The following is a 20,989-nucleotide window of genomic DNA, read 5'->3' as shown; positions in this document are numbered from 1 at the left end:
CAAGGTCCCAGAGTCTGGTGGAAGAGTGGCAAGGCACACAATCCCAGCTGCTTGAGGTCTAATGTAAAGTTTGCACAATCAGTGATGGTTTGAGGAGCCATGTCATCTGTTGGTGTAGGTCCACTGTGTTTTATCAAGACCAAAGTCAGCGCAGCCGTTTCCAGTAAATTTTAGAACACTTCATGCTTCCCTCTGCCGACAAGCTTTTTGGAGTGAAAATTTAATTCTCCAGCAGGACTTGACACATGTCCACACTGCCAAAAGTACCAACAAATGATTTAAAAACAACAGTATCACTGTGCTTGATTGGCCAGCAAACTCACCTGACCTTAACCCCATAAAGATTCTATGGGGTATTGTCAAGAGCAAGATGAGAGACACCAGACCCAACAATGCAGACAAGCTGAAGGCTGCTAGCAAAGCAACCTGAGCTTCCATAACACCTCAGCAGTGCCATTGGCTCCATGTCACCCTGGATTGATTCAGTAATTAATGCAAAAGCAGCCCCGACCAAGTACTGGATGCATTTACTGAACATACATTTCAGAAGTCCAACATTTTGGATTTGAAAATCGTTTTTCAAGCTGGTGCTATGAAGTATTCTAATTAACTGAGATAATGACTTTGGGTTTTCATTGGCAGTAAGCCATAATCATCAACATTAACAGAAATAAACACTTGAAATAGATCACTCTTTTTGTAATTATACCCTGGGTCTTTGGTTAGGACCTATTTAACACACTGCCATCTATTTACCTGCAGCCTGTTACTATTCCACCTTACCACTCTTACTTACTTGAGTACTTTCCTCTTTTAATTTTTTCCTCCTACATGTCTCATGTTATTATCCTTGATTCATATCTTTTTATGTGTACTAAACTTTATAATAAAATTACTATTTTTTAATACCTCCTTTGATTGGTGTGTTTTGGATACTTTGTATCCACATTCTAGGCTTTATATATCTTTAACACATCCGTGTTTCTGATTGTGATGGGGCTTATGTTTTGTTTACCTTATGGTCCCCATACATATTTGATATGTTTATGGACATTGTTTTGGCTATATAATATATGACTTTCACTTTTTGTATTGAAGAACGGAAATAAATTAACTTTTCGATGATATTCTAATTTTGTGAGAAGCACCTGTAGTCTTTAAGAAACGTCTACTCACATTGAGAGCATGGAAGTTGAGTAGGTGAATTAGCTTATTTCCATAATTAAAGAATATTATACTCATACTGCCAAAACCACACTTTGGAGGTTCAAAGAACATTCCATCAAGACTATTGGTTGACACATGAAAGATACAGTTTTTTCTTTATGGGGAAGAGCTAAATTGCATACCCTTTACCCATAGAGTACTGCAATTAGCTTTCAAACACAGTTGCTGTCCTTAAAGTGGACCTTTCAATGGATTTTTTTAAATTTAATTTGAGTACCTCTTCCAATTGGTGCTACGTCACTGATTCTTGAACAGTGTTTCCAGAACAGTTTATTGCCCTCAGGCAATAAAAATGCTAATATTCTCTTCAACCAACTTATCTTATACCACATACATTTTCTGTGGGTGAGGCAGAATTTTGATTGACCAGCAATGCATCAAAGAAGAAAAAGCACATGCCCACAGAGTTCAGTTGTATATACCATACCAGAGTGGATAACTTTGGAAGGAGAGATACAGAAAATAAAGAAACACTGTTCCAGATTCAGTAGAGCAGCACCAATTGAATGGATTACTCAGTTTAATTTAAAAACATATAGTGAAACCTCCTCTTTAAGGGGAGAAAGTCCTCCTAAAGGCTAAAGTAAGTAGTGAATGCAACACGCAGAGAAAAGAGAAATTTCTCCACATCTATGGAAAGGATGGACAGTGTACATATTTACTGGGCATGACTTCCCTCAAGAACCATATTGTTAGAAAAGAGGAAGACAATATGGATGGTTATCTTTCTACTCCAAAGAAAGAGAATGGACAATTAAGAGCTTTATCCGAGGGTCTTTTTAGATGGACAATCTACAGTTGGGAATATAAGTATTTGATAGACTTCTGATTTAGCAAGTTTTCCCACATACAAAGAATGGAGAGGTCTGTAATTTTTACCGTAGCTACACATTAACTATGACAGATTCTAAAAATTAAAACCAGAAAATACTATTGTATGATTTTTAAATAATTAAATTGCATTTTATTGCATGAAATAAGTATTTGATCACCTACTAACCAGCAAGAATTCTGGCTCTCGCAGACCTGTTACTTTAAGAAGCCCTCCTACTCTATACTCATTACCTGTATTAATGGCACCTGTTTTAACTCATCACTTGTATAAAATACACATGTCCACACACTCAAACAATCACACCTCAACTTCTCTACCATGGCCAAGACCAAAGACCTGTCTAAGGACACCAGGGACAGAATTGTAGACCTGCACGATCCTAGAATTGGCTACATGACAATAGGCAAGTAGCTTGGTGAGAAGGCAACAACTGTTGGCACATTCATTAGAAAATGAAACACAACATGACTGTCTATCTTCCTCAGTCTGCTCTCCATGCAAGGTCTCACCTCATGAGATAAGGATGATTCTGAGAAAGTCAGGAATCAGCCCAGAATTACATAGGAGGACCTGGTCAATGACCTGAAGAGATCTGGGACCACAGTCTCAAACATTACCATTAGTAACACACTACACTGTAATGAATTAAAATTCTGCAGGGTACGCAAGGTCCCCCTGCTCACACCAGCATATGCCCAGGCCCACTTGAAGTTCACCAATGACCATCTGAATGATTCAGAGGAGGCATGAGAGAAGGACATGTGGTCAAATAAGACCAAAATAGAACTTTTGAGTTTCAACTCCACTCGCCGTGTTTGGAGGAAGAAGGATGAGTGCAACCCCAAGAACACAGTCCCAACCATGAAGTATGGTGGGGGAAACATCAAACTATGGGGGTGCTTTCTGCAAAGTGGACAGGGCGACTGGATCGTATTAAAGAGAGGATGAATGGGGTTATGTTTCACAAGATTTTGGCCAACAACCTCCTTTCCTCAATAAGAGCATCAAAGATGGGTCATGGCTGGGTCTTTCAGCTTCATAATGACCCCAAACAGACAGCCAGGGCAACTAATGGGTGGCTATGTAAGGAGTATTTCAATGTCCTGGAGTGGAATAGCCAGTCTTCAGACCTGAACGCAATAAAAATTCTTTAGAGGGATCTGAAACTCAATGTTGCCCAGCGACAGCCCCAAAACCTGAAAGATTTGGAGAAGATCTGTATGGAGAAGTGGGCCCAAATCCCTGCTGCAGTGTGTACAAACTTGGTTAAGAACTACAGGGAACTTCTGACCTCTGTGATTCCAAACAAAGGTTTCTGTATCAAATATTAAGTTGTGTTTTTTTATTGCATCAAATACTTATTTCATGCAATAAAATGCAATTTAATAATTTAAAAATCATACAATGCTATTTTCTGTTTTTTAGTTTTAGATTCTGTCTATCACAGTTGAAGTGTGCCACTGATAAAAAAAATCACAGACCTCCCCATTCTTTGTAGGTTGGAGAACTTGCAAAATCCACAGTGTATCAAATACTTATTTTCTCCACTGTACATTGAATCAGATTCAACATCATGCCATAAATTATATAACAACATGCAAGGTCATTGGCGCCTCATTGAAATGGAGCTTTACTAAATATTCCATTCAAGAACAGAACTCAAAAAATGATCTGTGATGTATAAATAACTAGGTGTATAAATTGTATGTTTTTTAATGAAATAACACATTGGAAACAAATGTATCTCTTTTCAGTAGTTTTATTGAAAAAACGCCTCTTTTTTCAGAAATAAATAAAAATATAAGGCAGTAAAATTCACAATTTGCAGTTAAAAATCTTGAAATAGCAAACCTATTTTCATAGTCTTCAAACTGCTTTGAGAACTAAGAAACTAAGAAACTTTGAGAACATTATATTCTGAAAATTGTCCATACTAAATATACAGTACATACATGCAATTTCATTTTCTGCAGGATCGACTGCAAGTTGACATAAATGTAACTGTTAATGTGTCTACAATATAATCCTGAACCTAATGGGCACAGTATATTTAGCTATGTAAAAGGTTTTCTGGATGCTTAAAGGTAGGCAGAGTATAAAAGCATTATATCCCAGGCTTTGGATGGGAGGGCTAATGACGAAGCAGATGGTATGGCTTCTTGGGTAGAAATATGGTTTTGATGTAGGGTACAGGCAACATTGTTCAGACACAAAGCTGCTTGGAGATTTGTTCCTGATTTTGGTTTGTACTATGTAACATTGCAATAAAATTATCATCTTTATTCACACATTAGGCAATCGACACTGCAAGCACAACCTATTTTACACGCAATTATAGAGAGCATCAGACAAGAAGCCGCATGTGGTTCATATGATGAGATCTTCATGATGTAGCACTCACAGAAAATGGCTTGTGTACATATATGTAAGTGCATTTCATGACTGCAGTATTCTGAAGTGACTTGTGGAAATATCCAATCTGCTTACTTTGCATGCATCTGCTGATCAAGGTCAGAAATGAATGACACACATAGTAAACAAAATACAAAACTATTTACGATTTCTCTACATTCTTTCTTAAGGATCTTCTCCACCGCATATGTTCAGCATATTCATGATGGTCATAGTCCTCATCATCTGATCTTTCTTGCGGCATTGGGACTACGTAAGGTTGATTGTCAGGCTCAACGGGTCCACTTTCAGGTTGATAAGGTTCTAGTTGAAAATATTTGTCCGATTGAACAAGACAATTATCTTATAATGTTGATTCAAAGGAACAGTAAATATAATTTGGCTGTGGTTGTTTAGAGTAGTTAATTGCCAGACTTTATATATCTGCATCATATGTATATATATATATATATATATATATACACATACAATGTACGTACATATTTGTGTATTTACATTGTATATATGTATACATATATATACATATATGTATATATAAGCATTTATATGCATGTCAATATATATAGATATACATGTATATATATAGATATATATATATAAATATATATGTCTATATCTATATATATATAGATATAGATATATATATGTGTATGTATATGCATCATATGGTCAATTAACAGTTTTAGAATTGTTAAACAATTAAGACAATTGGAATTATGCATCAGTTAAAATCAGTGTACTATAAATCAGTTCAGGGTTATTAAAAAGATCAGAGATTTTACTGAAAGGTATACATTGTGCCATGATATATCTTTCAGATTGTTACACCTGTAATAATTTAATGATAATTGTTTTGTAAATTGCCCTAATATGACATAATAAATAATGGAGTATATTATGATAAAAGCATACACTAGATCTGTGCCTGACAAGGAATAACATTGTAAAGTTCATGAGGGATAAGGGGGTCAATGGTTATTCTAGCAGACAGCAAGCAGCAGGTTTTAATGTATTAGCTTATGGTAAAAAAAATGTTAACTGATTTTAGTGGATATGATCCCATAGAAATCATTTACAAGCCACAATTAGTTTATTATTTACATACATCATTTCTATGTCCTTATGTTAAATCTCTATGTATAGGGTTACCTCAGATACAGTAGTTAGTAGTTATAATGACCTCTTGTGTAACTGAGGCCCTATGTCTTTCATATATTTGACATGACTTTTTCACTACAGAAAGCAAAGAGACTTTGTAAGTTCACATCGCTGTCTTGGATCCCATTGGAATGCTGTTAGTATAAAGAACAGTTTCCCTTTTAAGTGATGGCAGTATAGGTCGTTAGCTATATCCATGGTGAAATTTCCCAAAAGAATCATTTCAGATTAAGTACGTGCGCAAACATCTCAGAAACAGGATTTTCATGAATTCAAACTGTAAGCAGCACTGGAGGCTTAGAAAATGTGTTAGCCGGTACCTGAAACAGGTCAAAGATGAGGTTAGTATTTAAAAGTAGGAGATGAAAATACATTGTCTTCCTCCTATACACTAGTACAGACTACAATCTATGACCATCTATGTTGTCTCCTGTACAGTTTAATTTTACAGGTTTTTGGTCATTTCTCTATGAACCGTTAAAAAATGAAAATGTCTCAAACATTTTTTGAGACCTAAAATCCGATTTGCTCAAATCGCCATGGGCCCCACAACCCAGCGGGCAATGGCATCAGATGGGGATTGGCCTAGCTGATGGCAAAAAGTATAGAATCCATGGAGTACTTAAGAATGCATTCTGTAAATGGATATAAATCTGGGTTATAAGGTTCTACAGTATTCATACTATTTTTTGTTACAGTGAATCTGTCGACAAGTTTTTTCTACCCCATTTGAGAGCAGCATGATGTAAGGGCAGATACTAGCTATGTGTCATTTACAGGGCTGTAGTTTTGATAAAATCAGCTTTTTCTGCTGAAGATCTACCAGTTCTCAGTATGCTAAGCTCTATATAACTCCATCCCCACCACTAATTGATAGCTGTGCACACTGTGGATAGGATTAAATCTGCCAATCTGCAGTAGGGGTGGGGTAACACAGAGCTCATGAATATGGAGGACTACATGACAGCAGGTATACTAGTGATAATTGCCTGTTGATAAAACAGTGATCTCATCAAAACTACTCTAAGCAGACCAGTAAGTGATACACTGCTGGAATCAGGGCCTCTTCCACTACATAATGCTGTTTCAAGATTAGGTGGCAAAAACCTGGTGATAGATTCCCTTTAAGTGATGATACCTTGGAGAATAAAATCATCAATTAGATTTTGTTTCGTATTTACAGCAGAGTCTACTGTATTTCTAGAACAAAAGATGTAGTGTATAATACAGTGCATATTACATATTTAATCTACCATGAAATATCTAATAGACAATTATTGAAGACTTTGTAGGTTACAACAGAAATACAGTACATATATTTGTTTTAATCATGTTAGTAAAAAGAGTATTCATTTTATCACAGGAATAATAGCTAATAGAAAGAATATTTGCCTGCATACCTGGGTATCCTTGACCGTTGTAAGGAATGCTTGCACATAGCGATGCATCACAGTAGCCAGGTGGACCTGTTGGACCTCTTACACCATGGTTACCTGGACGACCAGGAGGCCCTGGTGGCCCTGAAGAGCCTTGAGATCCTGGTGGTCCTGTCCTAGAGTCACCTGGTGGTCCTGATTTTGAAGAAAGAAATATAAAACCATTTGAGGTTTGTTTTCTATTGTTTTAAAGCAAAACTAATAATACATTTGGCTCAGAAACTGTCTAGACATGAGTACAATGTAAAGACAAAAAAAATTAAATTTGACATATGTTTCTAATGAAGGAACCAAAAATTAAGATTGCTGGCTATGATTCTCTAGGCTTTGCAATGCGTGTAACATATACACTCCCTATTTTGTATAAAATATGAATTGGCAAGATACAACTGATTTAACAATATCAATGAATTCTCAGGTTTGTTTCCACCGCTAAGATGTAATAATAACCTCTGGGGAGACTACTACTTTTGAAAGCGCACTGAATTTCAATTACAATTTAGAAGTGCATCAACTATGCTACTCTGTGGCCCAGGGACAGATGAAGTAATGTTGTTTTTGGAGCAATCATTATTATGGTAAGCTAAAATGTAAATCTTGAACCAAGTGAGGATAAAATAGTTGCAAGCTTGTACATGTTGTAATGAAAAAATCATGTTTCAACTAGAGAATAAAATACAGAAACAACCAAAAAGTATTCTGGAGCCAAGTCTCCAGTCCATAATCAGTCAGTATGGTGAGGAACAGATTAGAGAGCCACAAATTTGGATTGTAGGACTATTTGTAATCTAGTAATCCTGTAACATCATAATGGCATGATTGGAAATGCGGATTTAGGATTAACAATACAAATCTTTTTCCATGTTAAAGCGTTTTATATTTCATTTTACAAAGTAGAAATGGTTTGGTTGATTTCACCATGTATTACGCCAGTAGCCAAGTTTTTAAATTGCAAACAAATAATACATATGATATTATTTTTAGAAAAAATATTCATATTATACATGTTTTATTTGATTTATGCTAACTAAGAGAAGGCAGGCTAAAGCACCACTCCAGGGTTTTATTTTTTCAGTGCTGGAGTGGTGCTTCTAATCTAAGGTCCCCTCCCCTAGTCGTATACTTTCCCAACACCTTCTTCACCTTCTCCCGAGGTGCCGTTTTGGGACCACAATTTCTGACTGGCTGGAATTCAGGTCACAAGCAATCAACGCAAATCAATGATAGCCAGAATGAGGCTCTCATAGACTTGCATTGAAAAGTGAACTCTGGTTTGCTCCAACAAATATTCGAGCAATTCAACAGGTCACAAACTGCCACAGACCGCAGCAGACAGCGGCAAGTAAGTAGAAGAATAGGTGTACTTTAAGTAGAAGCACCTCTCCAGCACTGCAATAAAAAATGCTGGAGTGGTGCTTTAAAAAGAAAATGAAGATCTACAGTAGCTTCCAAAACTCTGCTAAAGGGGCACTAACTAAAGTAAGTCAATTAAAGTTTGAAGGTTTATCTAATATACAGAGCAGTAAAAAAGAAAAGTATTTAGAACATATTTCATATTTTCTGTTCACTGCTACATAAAACCCTGTAGTCAGAACTCCCCCATTATCCCATAACACATGGCATTTACACCAACTGACTGTATATTTGGTTTCCCTAGTAGTGTTGTTACATTATGATCCTACCAAAATCATTGGACATACAATATGTTTTATTTTTTACTAGTCATTTTTTTTTAACATTGTAGTGTATAAACAGTGCAATATTGGATACTCTAACAAGAAGGCTTGATTTCACTATAATAGGATTTTTTTTATCAATTGACATTATTTTATATGAAGGGTCATTTTAGAATAAGTCATTGATAAAAAGAAATGAAATACCTTTGACTGGGGCAAAATATTTGTGTTTTAGAAGATATTACGTAACCTAAAGTATCTTATTTTTGTATTTAAAGGGAACCTGTCACCTGAATTTGGCGGGACCAGTTTTGGGTCATATGGGCGGGGTTTTCGGGTGTTTGATTCACCCTTTCCTTACCCGATGGCTGCATGCTGGCTGCAATATTGGATTGAAGTTCATTCTCTGTCCTCCGGAGTACACGCCAGCGCAAGGCAATATTGCCTTGCGCAGGCGTATACTCTGGAGGACAGAGAATGAACTTCAATCCAATATTGCGGCCAGCATGCAGCCAGCGGGTAAGGAAAGGGTGAATCAAACACCCGAAAACCCCGCCCATATGACCCAAAACTGGTCCCGCCAAATTCAGGTGACAGGTTCCCTTTAACCAGGGCAGTTAGCATCATAATGTCCATAAATTAAAAACTTTATACTGAATATATACAAACCTGGAGGTCCAGTAAGCCCTCTGGGTCCTTGTGATCCAATTCCAGTGTTACCTCTCTCTCCCTTTTCTCCTGGTAAGCCTAAACAATGTGTGCAATGAGAAAGAATGACTGTGGTTTCTGCAATGTTGACATTTCAGCCATCGTTATATGTTACCTTAACTACAGTAATATTTTCACAAAAAAAATATACTTTTTTGTATGTAACAATGAAGAAATGTATATACACCCACCTCTTTCTCCAGGTGGTCCTTGAAGACCAGGTGTTCCTGGGAATCCAGAACTGCCAGAAGATCCAGGTTCACCTCTTGTTCCAGCATTGCCTGGAGGGCCTGGTGGACCTGGAGGTCCCGGTTGATTACGATTGGAATAATAGTCATTTGGAATCTGGTTCAGCATTTGATTAAATCTGCTCATTTGACCTAAAAAATAAAAATGTAACATTAGATGTAAGTAGTGACTTTTGACTAATGTCTTACTTTTCCAATAAAGCATAACTTAGATTGAGACACTGGGATATCTTGGTAATATTGCTTATAAGCTAAAAATCAAATGTTAGTAGACTTTGTGTATTTACAAATGTTTCATGTTGGTGTTCTGAGAGCATGAGAGCAAAGAACTCCCAGGAGAAAACTATAATGAAAACATTTAGGTAGGCACGGTACAAAGCATAGTCTGGGATTTTACTCAGAGGGATATTTGGCAGGCTAGGTGGTTCAAGTGCTTATCTATCTTAAGCTTTCATTCAGACTTTCTGGCACTGAAAGGCTTGCAATGTTGCAGGAAAGTAATCATTAGTCAATAATCTTGACAGTCTACTGTTAACACAAAAAGACATCTTATTTGCTTTGTTAGTATTAAATTCCTTAATGCAGCATGTACCTGTTGAGTTATGCAGAAGGTGGAAAAGATAATTATAGAGCAGAGATCAGTAACACAGTCTTCTTAGTTGAATTTTCAAAATTTGCAGTATTTCAATTTCCATACTTAACCCCTTAACCCCCGGGCCATTTTCCATTTTTCTGTTTTCGTTTTTAGCTCCCCTTCTTCCCAGAGCCATAACTTTTTTATTTTAGGTCCATATGGCCAAGTGAGGGCTTGTTTTCTGCAGAATAAGTAGTACTTTTGAACGACACCATTTGTTTTAACATATCAGATACTGGTAAATGGGGAAGAAAATTACAAGTGCTGTGAAATTGCAAAGAAAGTGCAATTCCACAGTTGTTGTTTTTTTTTACCATGTTCATTAAATGCTAAAATTGACCTGCCAATATGATTCTCCAGGTCATTATGAGTTCAGACACTAAACATTTATAGTTGTTTTTTTTATTTAAGCGGGGGAAGAAAATCCAAAATTTGTAAAAAAAAAAAGGCACCATTTTCCGAGACCTGTAGCGTCTCCATTTTCCTGATCTGGGGCTGGGTAAGGGCTTATTTTTTTTGTGCTCCAATCTGACATTTTTAATGATAAAATTTTGGTGTAGATACAATGTTTTGATCTCCCATTATTGCATTTTATTGCAATGTTTAGTAGAACAAAAAAATGTAATTCTGGCGATACCAAATATGTGTATATTTGATTTTGTTGTTGTTTTATTTTGAATGGGGTGAAGGGGGGGGTGATTTGAACATTTATTTATTTAATTTTTATAAACCTTTTTTTTTCCTTTTGCGTGCTTCAATAGTCTCATGGGAGACTAGAAGCTGCAGTGCTTTGATCGCCTCTGCTACACACATGCTATGATCAGATTGCCTGTGTGTAGAAAAAATGCTCACTTGCTATGAGCGCCGACCACAGGGCAGCATTCATAGCAATCTGGCAATGACAACCACAGAGGTCTGCTGCAAATCTTTGTTTGTCAGGCTGACCCATCGGTAACCCGCGATCATGTGATGCGGTCACTGATTGGTGGAGCCAGTGATGTGATTCCTGAAAGCGTGAACTAAATGCCGCTGCCAGAATCTGCCAGCGGCATTTAACTAGTTAACATGTGTTATGGGCACATGTCAGCTGTATAGATGAACTGTCATGTGCCCAGAAAATTGTTGGCTCAGTGCCAGAGCCCGCACCAAACAGGGGGAGTCCAACGTGTGCATGTTATTATGGCACTTGGCGGAAAGGGGAGTTCGGTAAAATACAATACATATCAATAGTCAAATGAATTTTATGCTGCAAATTACTTTAAAATAGTAATACTAATCATATCCCTTTACTGATAACTTATGTGTTTCCATCTCCAGAAGTCAAAACTTGCATCATGATTTTTCAATGGGTTAACTTTGTTGTAGCATAAAAAACAAGAACATACGCAACTTTAACCCCAATCAGCTGCAATCTTTGGGTGTTTGGTCACAACCTTGAGCAATGTAACCCTTTTCATTATAAAGGGGTATGATCAAATGTTTCAATTGCTTTAAACCGTCAGAAAAGCAAGTCAATTGCAAACTTACTTACGGTACTTTCATACTATCTATATGCTGTCATTCTCCTGCAATGAGAGCTTTTATCTTTTACAGTGTTCAGCTCATTTCCATGGAGCTTAGCCTCCAAACTCAGAAATAGAGTGCACTATAGTTACATTCCAGGAAAGAGGTTGACTCCTAGCATACCAGCCTCCACTCTCCATCCCACTGATTTCTATACAGCAGTTAGCTGCTTACCTCCCTCTTGTCTGGAGAGATGGCCTGTTATATATTTTTGTAAATATAGTAAAAACAGCACACATTCCAGAATAAACTCCTGATGTCTAAATTTGTTACAGCATAACTTGTACTGAGCTTTACAGTTCTACTAATACTACAGTTCAACTTTCAACAAAGCTGTGACTCAAAGAAAAGTACCCGCCCTGTCAGAACCCAGAAAGTAAGGAGACAGTAAGGAGACTGCAGAGTTGTGTGCTACTCAAGAAACAACTTGAAAATATCCATTTACAGAAACAAAATTAAGGAAACAAAACTAATTTGCTTAATAACTGTCCTTTAGTAAGGGAATGATCTCTAATATAGTAACATATTATGTATAATATATATATTTTATATAGTGTGAGTAATATACCGAGATCATGCAATGGTCAAACAATTCATATGTAATTGATGTATTAAAGAAAAAAAAATTGGTATAATTAGTACTTTTCATTTAAACCTCTACATATTCTCTGCTTAAGGGTACAGTGGACGGTCCTAATGGGTGTGCATAGAGAGATGCCTAATGGGCCCCTAAACAGAATTGCTACGTTCTCTATTGACAAGTCATAAACATGATCCTTTAAGACACTATTAATCTGCGTAAATCAGCAGATATACAGTATAGAAGACAAGTCTGATGTAGAGTACTAGCTCTGGCTATTGTGTTATATATTGTATTATTCTTAGTACTACTATTCAAAAATGTGTACAATAGCTCCTCAACACGTTTCACATTGTACAGACGTCTTTAAGGTTACCAAAGGCTAATATATTCATTCATACCCATCAAGGCCAATAATTCCAAATTGTTACTAACAATGAACAAGGTAATTGCACGAACTTACTGTTTATCATCTGTTCACAAACTTGTCGTGCAACCGACCTCATCATATTCTGGGAAGCCATATCGCCCTTAAAGTAAAAAAAACAAGAACCATATCATGCATATAAAAAAGATACTAGATGTTAAACTTAGCAATACTACACGGTAAGTAAAAAAATACCAGTTAACTGGAGAAGTTTTGATAGTTGGGTTTGAATGAGTGTAAATATTTTAAACCAAATTCACCCTATGCAAGCCATCTCCTACCCCATTAGACAGCCCCTCAGAAGAGCCTAAAATCTGCCAATTACAACATGGCCCATTTCTAGCATGCAAATATTATCTTTAGTAACCAAGCACCTAGGAAGTAGCGCAAGACTGATATATATATTTGATTGATTTACATACCCTTTCACCCTTGTCGCCTTTCTGTCCTGAAGGACCCTGTGAAGAAATTACACTTGATTATACTTATTGAAATAAAACAAATTATATATATATATATATATATATATATATATATATATATATATATATACTGTATATATATTTTTTATTATTATTATTTTTTTTTTTTTAAATCCAGGCACCTCACTTATTTTTTATGAACTGGTGTAATTTTGCTTTTCCAAATCCTCAGTGTTTTTTTACAGCTGCTGATAAAATGTCCACCACTAAATCTATTGTATTTGCTGTCATTAAAGTTCACCCCATTCATACAGATTTTTAGCTGCTATAGAGTAAAATCAAAGATTTATTAAAAAGTGGAGCAAGTATTTGTGAACTGCAGCATAATGTGTACTGGTTCATGCAACCGTGAATCAGCAGACTGGAGCTGTGAGACAATAGAACATGCCTTCTGGCCATCACAGCCATTACTTAAACTGATTAAGCTAAATGCCTACCATAAACTCATGTTAATTTGCATTAATCCCTCAATTATTACATCATGTCTACTTTCCTATTTGATAAATGCTGAATAATCATCCTTTAAACTGAAACACAGAAACATCTGCGAGCCACCCTTATTAATTTGATGTTACCCTTTTATCCTGGCATGCCAATGTTCACAAGCATTTAATATACCACATTAATTAAAACCAGTAGTGAACATCAAAGTCAATACATTTCTGAACAACAATGCCATCTCCCCACATAATACTTGCCAACATATTTCTATCTGAAGAATAGTAAAGAGTGGCTTATTTTATCCTCTCGCCTCCAGACACAGTATTCCTTGCATGGTTCAATCCGGTGACACAAATAAAATCTTTAATACGGCAAAGTCTCTCTGATCTTTTATCCGTAAAGTAGGATGAGCTTTTATGTTTAAAGGTTTTCTACGTCCCAATATTTTAGCTTTTATGTGACAACACAAGCACCCTTTCTTTTCGGATACAATCTCCTTTCACAATCAACTAGCTTTTAAGTTAAGGCCCCGTCTCACTAAGCGATTTACCAACGATCACGACCAGCGATACGACCTGGCCGTGATCGTTGGTAAGTCGCTGTGTGGTCGCTGGGGAGCTGTCACACAGACCGCTCTCCAGCGACCAACGATCAGGGGAACGACTTCGGCATCGTTGAAACTGTCTTCAACGATGCCGAAGTCCCCCTGCAGCACCCGGGTAACCAGGGTAAAGATTGGGTTACTAAGCGCAGGGCCGCGCTTAGTAACCCGATGTTTACCCTGGTTACCAAAAAAAACAAACAGTACATACTCGCCTTTCGGTGTCCAGGTCCCTTGCCGTCCGCTTCCTGCTGTGACTGAGATCCGGCCATACAGTGAGAGCAGAGCGCAGCGGTGACGTCACTGCTGTGCTCTCACTTCTCACTGTACGGCCGGCAGTCAGTGAGAGCAGGAAGCAGAAGGCAAGGGACCTGACGGACATCAGAAGGCGAGTATGTACTGTTTGTTTTTTTTTACGTTTACGCTGGTAACCAGGGTAAACATCGGGTTACTAAGCGCGGCCCTGCGCTTAGTAACCCGATGTTTACCCTGGTTACCAGTGAAGACATCGCTGGATCGGTGTCACACACACCGATTCAGCGATGTCAGCGGGGCCTCAACGACCAAAAAAAGGTCCAGGTCATTCCGACACGACCAGCGATCTCGCAGCAGGGGCCTGATCGCTGGTACGTGTCACACATAGCGAGATCGCTATGGAGGTCGCTGTTGCGTCACAAAACTTGTGACTCAGCAGCGATCTCGCTAGCGATCTCGCTATGTGAGACGGGGCCTTTAGCCTTAGTTACAACTTGAAATCCTTCACTCACAGGTGTAGTCTATTCTGCTTAGGCTTTGTTCACATTTTTTGCTTCCATTTAATTTATATGCTGGGGAAATTTACCAATTTATAAGTCAAATGAAAACTGTGAGGAATACCTAACTGGCATCTGGAGCCTAGAAAAGTAGCCTACTAACAGATATGACATGTGCTTTTCAATACTTTTTCATCATGTATCTGATAATCGGATGCCATAATAGCCTATGGATATACAGTACAGACCAAAAGTTTGGACACACCTTCTCATTTAAAGATTTTTCTTTTTTTTTCATGACTATGAAAATTGTACATTCACACTGTACATTGTACTTCATACTTAAAGGGCCACTGTCACCCCCCTCCTGCCGTATAAACTAAAAGAGCCACCTTGTGCAGCAGTAATGCTGCATTCTAACAAGGTGGCTCTTTTAGTTTTAGGTTCAAGTATACCCCAAATAAAGCGTTTTTATACTTAGCCACAATTCCTGTCTCTAGCCAGGTAGGCGGGTCCTCACTCCCCAGCTTGGCCAGCTCCTCTGCCGTCACTCCAATCTTCCTGCGCTTTCGGCGCCACCCCCTCAGCGCTGTTATCTTTTCAAAACCGGCGCCTGCGCTGTGTACTGGTGTCCTGCGCAGACGCAGTAAGCTCTGGCCGTCTGACGTCCCAGCCAGGCTTGCACACTGCGCCTGCGCAGGCATTGTGGCCACCCACCTTTGGAATCCCCGCCCCGCACTGTGTCATGCATTATGCACAGTGCGGGGTGGGGATTGCAAAGGTTCCACCTATACAGAATATTCCGTGTAATGGCTGATACCAGAGAACAAAAGACATCCACAGAACACCAGGATGGATCTGCTGCACAGCAAATAGCTGTAGGACCTGCGATGACGTCACTGCCATGTGATTAGGGCAATCACATGGCAGTGACGTCATCGCAGGTCCTACAGCTATTTGCTGTGCAGCAGATCCATCCTGGTGTTCTGTGGATGTCTTTTGTTCTCTGGTATCAGCCATTACACGGAATATTCTGTATAGGTGAAACATAAATATATACTGATAAGAAGACGTTTTCCGGGGATTCCAAAGGTGGCTGGCCGCAATGCCCGTGCAGGCTCAGTGTGCAAGCCTGGCTGGGATGTCAGATGTCCAGAGCTTACTGCGTCTGTGCAGGACACCAGTACACAGCGCAGGTGCCGGTTTTGAAAAGATAACAGCGCTGAGGGGGCGGCGCCGAAAGAGCAGGAAGATTGGAGTGATGGCAGAGGAGCTGGCCAAGCTGGGGAGTGAGGACCGGCCTACCTGGCTAGAGACAGGAATTGTGGCTAAGTATAAAAACGCTTTATTTGGGGTATACTTGAACCTAAAACTAAAAGAGCCACCTTGTTAGAATGCAGCATTACTGCTGCACAAGGTGGCTCTTTTAGTTTGTAACGGCTGGAGGGGGGTGACAGTGGCCCTTTAACAAAAAAGTGTGAATCAACTGACATTATGTCTTATATTCTAGGTTCTTCAAAGTAGCCACCTTTTGCTTTGATGACTGCTTTGCACACTCTTGGCATTCTCTTGATAAGCTTCAAGAGGTAGTCACCGGGAATGGTTTTCACTTCACAGGTGTTCCCTGTCAGGTTTAATAAGTGGGATTTCTTGCCTTACAAATGGGGTTGGGACCATCAGTTGTGTTGTGCAGAAGTCTGGTGGATACACAGCTGATAGTCCTACTGAATAGACTGTTAGAATTTGTATTATGGCAAGAAAAAAGCAGCTAAGTAAAGAAAAATGAGTGGCCATCATTACTTTAAGAAATGAAGGTCAGTCAGTCCAAAAAATTGGGAAAACTTTGAAAGTGTCCCCAAGTGCAGTGGCAAAAGCCATCAAGCGCTACAAAGAAACTGGCTCACATGAGGACCGCCCCAGGAAAGGAAGACCAATAGTCACCTCTGCTTCTGATGATAAGTTTATCCAAGTCACCAGCCTCAGAAATCGCAGGTTAACAGCAGCTCAGATTAGAGACCAGGTCAATGCCACACAGAGTTCTAGCAGCAGACACATCTCTACAACAACTGTTAAGAAGAGACTTTGTGTAGCAGGCCTTCATGGTAAAATAGCTGCTAGGAAACCAATGCTAAGGACAGGCAACAAGCAGAAGAGACTTGTTTGGGCTAAAGAACACAAGGAATGGACATTAGACCAGTGGAAATCTGTGCTTTGGTCTGATGAGTCCAAATTTGAGATCTTTGGTTCCAACAACTGTGTCTTTGTGCAATGTAGAAAAGGTGAACGGATGGACTCTACATGCCTGGTTCCCACCGTGAAGCATGGAGGAGGAGGTGTGATGATGTGGGGGTGCTTTGCTGGTGACACTGTTGGGGATTTATTCAAAATTGAAGGCAAACTGAACCAGCATGGCTACCACAGCATCTTGCAGCAGCATGCTATTCCATCCAGTTTGCGTTTAGTTGGACCATCATTTATTTTTCAACAGGACAATGACCCCAAACACACCTCCAGGTTGTGTAAGGGCTATTTGACCAAGAAGGAGAGTGATGGGGTGCTATGCCAGATGACCTGGCCTCCACTGTCACCAGACCTGAACCCAATCGAGATGGTTTGTGGTGAGCTGGACCGCAGACTGAGGGCAAAAGGGCCAAAAAGTGCTAAGCAACTCTGGGAACTCCTTCAAGATTGTTGGAAGACCATTCCCGGTTACAACCTCTTGAAGCTCATCAAGAGAATGCCAAGAGTGTGCAAAGCAGTCATCAAAGCAAAAGGTGGCTACTTTGAAGAACCTAGAATATAAGACATAATTTCAGTTGTTTCACACTTTTTTGTTAAGTATATAATTCCACGTGTTAATTCATAGTTTTGATGCCTTCAGTGTGAATGTACAATTTTCATAGTCATGAAAATACAGAAAAATCTTTAAAGGAGACGGTGTGTCCAAACTTTTGGTCTGTACTGTAGATGTCACTGTTGGGCATATGTTGAATGCATTCATCACCCATTGGCATCCATTAAAGTTATACATCATGAAAAGCTATTGGAAATCTCATGAAGTATAGCAGGTAAGGTTTCTCCTTGTGGAGAGTGACATACCAGCTCTGGCTTGTCAAGGTAAGGAGGCTTATTTGCCATGCAATGCTCCTCTGGGAAATTTAATATGCAAATTGCCTCTTCAGAGAAAAAGAGGACTCTTTCATAGCGCCAACAGGTGGCGCTATAGAGTTCAAGTCCTTTTTTTTGTCTGAAGTGGCAATTTGCACATGAAGTTTAATCAGATGCTTTTGACACATGGTATACACTGCAATCTATCACCCATAGATTATAGTGTCCATTCAATAGATGTTTTTACTGGATTCTGTATAAAAACCCTACTCTGCTATTTGATTCTTCAAACTACGCTGACATACAATGGCCTGACAAATGCCCCTCTTTTAGCCTGATGTAGACTGATGTAACAGTACAGTCATGTTTATAAATAAAGGCAGGGAGCATTCCTAGTGAACATATTAAACGCAGGGCAAAAAAAAAAGTTTAAAAGTAGCCTTACATAAAACCAGGTCACTTTCTCCAACAAAATCAACACTCATCTTCTACTGCAAACTCATAAAACCATATGCAAGATTTAAGAAATCTAAAAACTCACAACAGGAATATGCGATGATTTTTGTGCATCAAAGACTGGGGAAAATTACTGCACTAGAAATAATCATACATGAATAACCTCTAATTGACAAACTTCACTATGACCTATTCAGTTAAGCAAATCATTATAAATTATGTAAAAATATGGTTTCTTCCTTTGAAGCACTTTTTCTTTTTTACCATAACTGATGTCTCATTAACCACTGTCTCATTTTAGTTATTACACCAAAGAAAATTGTCCACAAGAGATTGGATATCACTTATTCTAAATGACATATAATTTAAGCAATGAAACTCAGGCACATTTTAGGAAATGTGCTGATCTAGCTTTTAGTATTTACACAGCGTAGAACTATATATTTTGGCAGATGATCTTAGTACTGTTTCAAATGGAAAATGATTACCTCAAATTCCAACAATCAACTACTGCAACTGTCAAAAATGATGTACTGCAGAACTATACCTCCAAAAGTTTGGCTTTCCATTAAGATCTTTATTAAGCTACAAAATAAAAGCTGATATTTATTCTCAATCAGCAGAAAATTCTTTTGCTTACGGGTAAACCATTATCTCCTTGTTTTCCGGGCATTCCACTTGGACCTGGTGCTCCCTGAACTCCTGGTGCTCCCTGCAAAGCAAAATGGTACATTTGATACAGGTTGTTACAGAAAATATCATCAGATCTTTAGAAGCAGAATTGTCACGGGTCTAAGAACATGATCAGACTGCTTGATCATATTTCTTGCACCAGCAGATGCTTTCACTCACACAGTGTAATTCAGCTGCCACAATGGCATCCGAAGTGTGTAAGGAGAAGTTATTGCTCTAGCATTGTACAATCTGGTATAACTGCATGACTTTATACTACTTACCACTGGCCCAGGTGGACCTCTGGGTCCGACAGCCCCATCTTTGCCCGTAAAACCCTAATTAAGGAAACAAAGAAAACCTTGTGTTAGATAAATACCTACAAAATACAGGGTAACGGAAAATCTAGATTACATCTACTAAGTGTAAATCCAGCACATCTTGATCATTCTTTGTATTGTACTTAAGAATGCGCAAATGTCTTGTAAAAGGAAACAAAAAAGGAAAAAAAATAGTTTGAGCGGGCCAAATATTACATCACTCTGCACTGCACGCCTCACTCTTGCATGAGCATTTAACATAATGCATATTTTTCCTTTACTTGCTGACATAATGTTTAACAGGCATAATAACTCCAACTTAAAGGGGTTGTTCAGCATTTTTTTTCATATTTGGTCATGGGCTATGCCAGGTATTGCAGTTCAATATCGTCTACTTAAAGATGACCCTTTTTTTTACTCCGGCAATGCTTTGGATTACTCATTTATTCAGTTATAGGATTAAAACACTCTGACGAAGCCTAGAATCATGATAGAAGGTATACGATACGATACACTTTATTGATCCTGAGGGAAATGATGGCATTACAGTAGCTTTACAAAACAGCATTTCAAACATTTTATACCATGAAAGTTAATTTTGGTTGAAAACAATGCAAAGATAAATGACTGATACACATTACATTAGCATTAGATCGTTTGGCTTTTATCCTTAGTCATGTGCCAAGGCTCATTAAAGGGTAGATACTGACTTTCAGGATTGCTAATCCAATAGGTGGTGCTAGAGTTCAAGTCATCTTCCTCTATGAAGACCTTAATGACCTGGCCGTTTTTTGCAATGCTGACCAGTGTCCCTTTATGAGGTACAGGAAAGATATATATCTTGGTACCATGTTAGCTAGTAGATAGAAAAATGTTTAGAATTGAGAGTCCTCAGTGGTTCATACCTTTTAATGGCTAACTGAAAAGATGGTAACAAATTGCAAGCTTTCGAGACTACACAGGTCTCTTCATCAGGCATAGACTAATACAAATTCTGAAGAATCACATATTTATGCACAACATAGCACAGAAAAAACAAACAAAAAAACCATGGATAAGACAGGTGGCATGAGGCAGAATTACCATGAGTGATAAACAGTTATGCCCATAAGTGTTGGGCCAGTTCTTAGATAAGGAATGTTTTATTGTCCTCTGATTGGGGTCTCTGTTGTGATGACCCCTTATAGTCTGAGGGGCAAGTTCCTTAGTTGATGTAAAAAGACATAAATCCAAGCAACACATTCATTCCACCA

At 38.4% G+C, this 20,989-nt stretch overlaps 1 protein-coding gene across 4 annotated transcripts in view; it reads right to left on the bottom strand.

The window, feature by feature from the left end:
• Nucleotides 1-3,805: 3,805 nt before the first annotated feature.
• Nucleotides 3,806-20,989, bottom strand: part of COL12A1 (collagen type XII alpha 1 chain) — a 223,217-nt gene continuing 206,033 nt past the window's right edge. For 3 of the 4 annotated variants that reach the window (XM_077289885.1, XM_077289887.1, XM_077289888.1), the window contains 8 exons: nucleotides 19,701-19,754; nucleotides 19,385-19,456; nucleotides 13,327-13,362; nucleotides 12,941-13,007; nucleotides 9,644-9,832; nucleotides 9,414-9,491; nucleotides 7,033-7,203; nucleotides 3,806-4,777 (listed from right to left, as the gene is read on the bottom strand). In XM_077289885.1, coding sequence (XP_077146000.1) covers nucleotides 4,617-4,777; nucleotides 7,033-7,203; nucleotides 9,414-9,491; nucleotides 9,644-9,832; nucleotides 12,941-13,007; nucleotides 13,327-13,362; nucleotides 19,385-19,456; nucleotides 19,701-19,754 — 828 coding nt within the window. In that variant the 3' untranslated portion in view covers nucleotides 3,806-4,616. Of the gene's footprint in view, nucleotides 5,953-7,032; nucleotides 7,204-9,413; nucleotides 9,492-9,643; nucleotides 9,833-12,940; nucleotides 13,008-13,326; nucleotides 13,363-19,384; nucleotides 19,457-19,700; nucleotides 19,755-20,989 lie in introns of all 4 variants that reach the window. The other variant, XM_077289886.1, reaches the window with a different exon arrangement.

This window comes from Ranitomeya variabilis, chromosome 2 (genome assembly GCF_051348905.1).
Source record: "Ranitomeya variabilis isolate aRanVar5 chromosome 2, aRanVar5.hap1, whole genome shotgun sequence".
In the NCBI taxonomy this organism is placed as follows: Eukaryota; Metazoa; Chordata; class Amphibia; order Anura; family Dendrobatidae; genus Ranitomeya; species Ranitomeya variabilis.
Note: the sequence above shows the minus strand (reverse complement) of the source record. Positions and strands in the feature narration are given on the sequence as shown.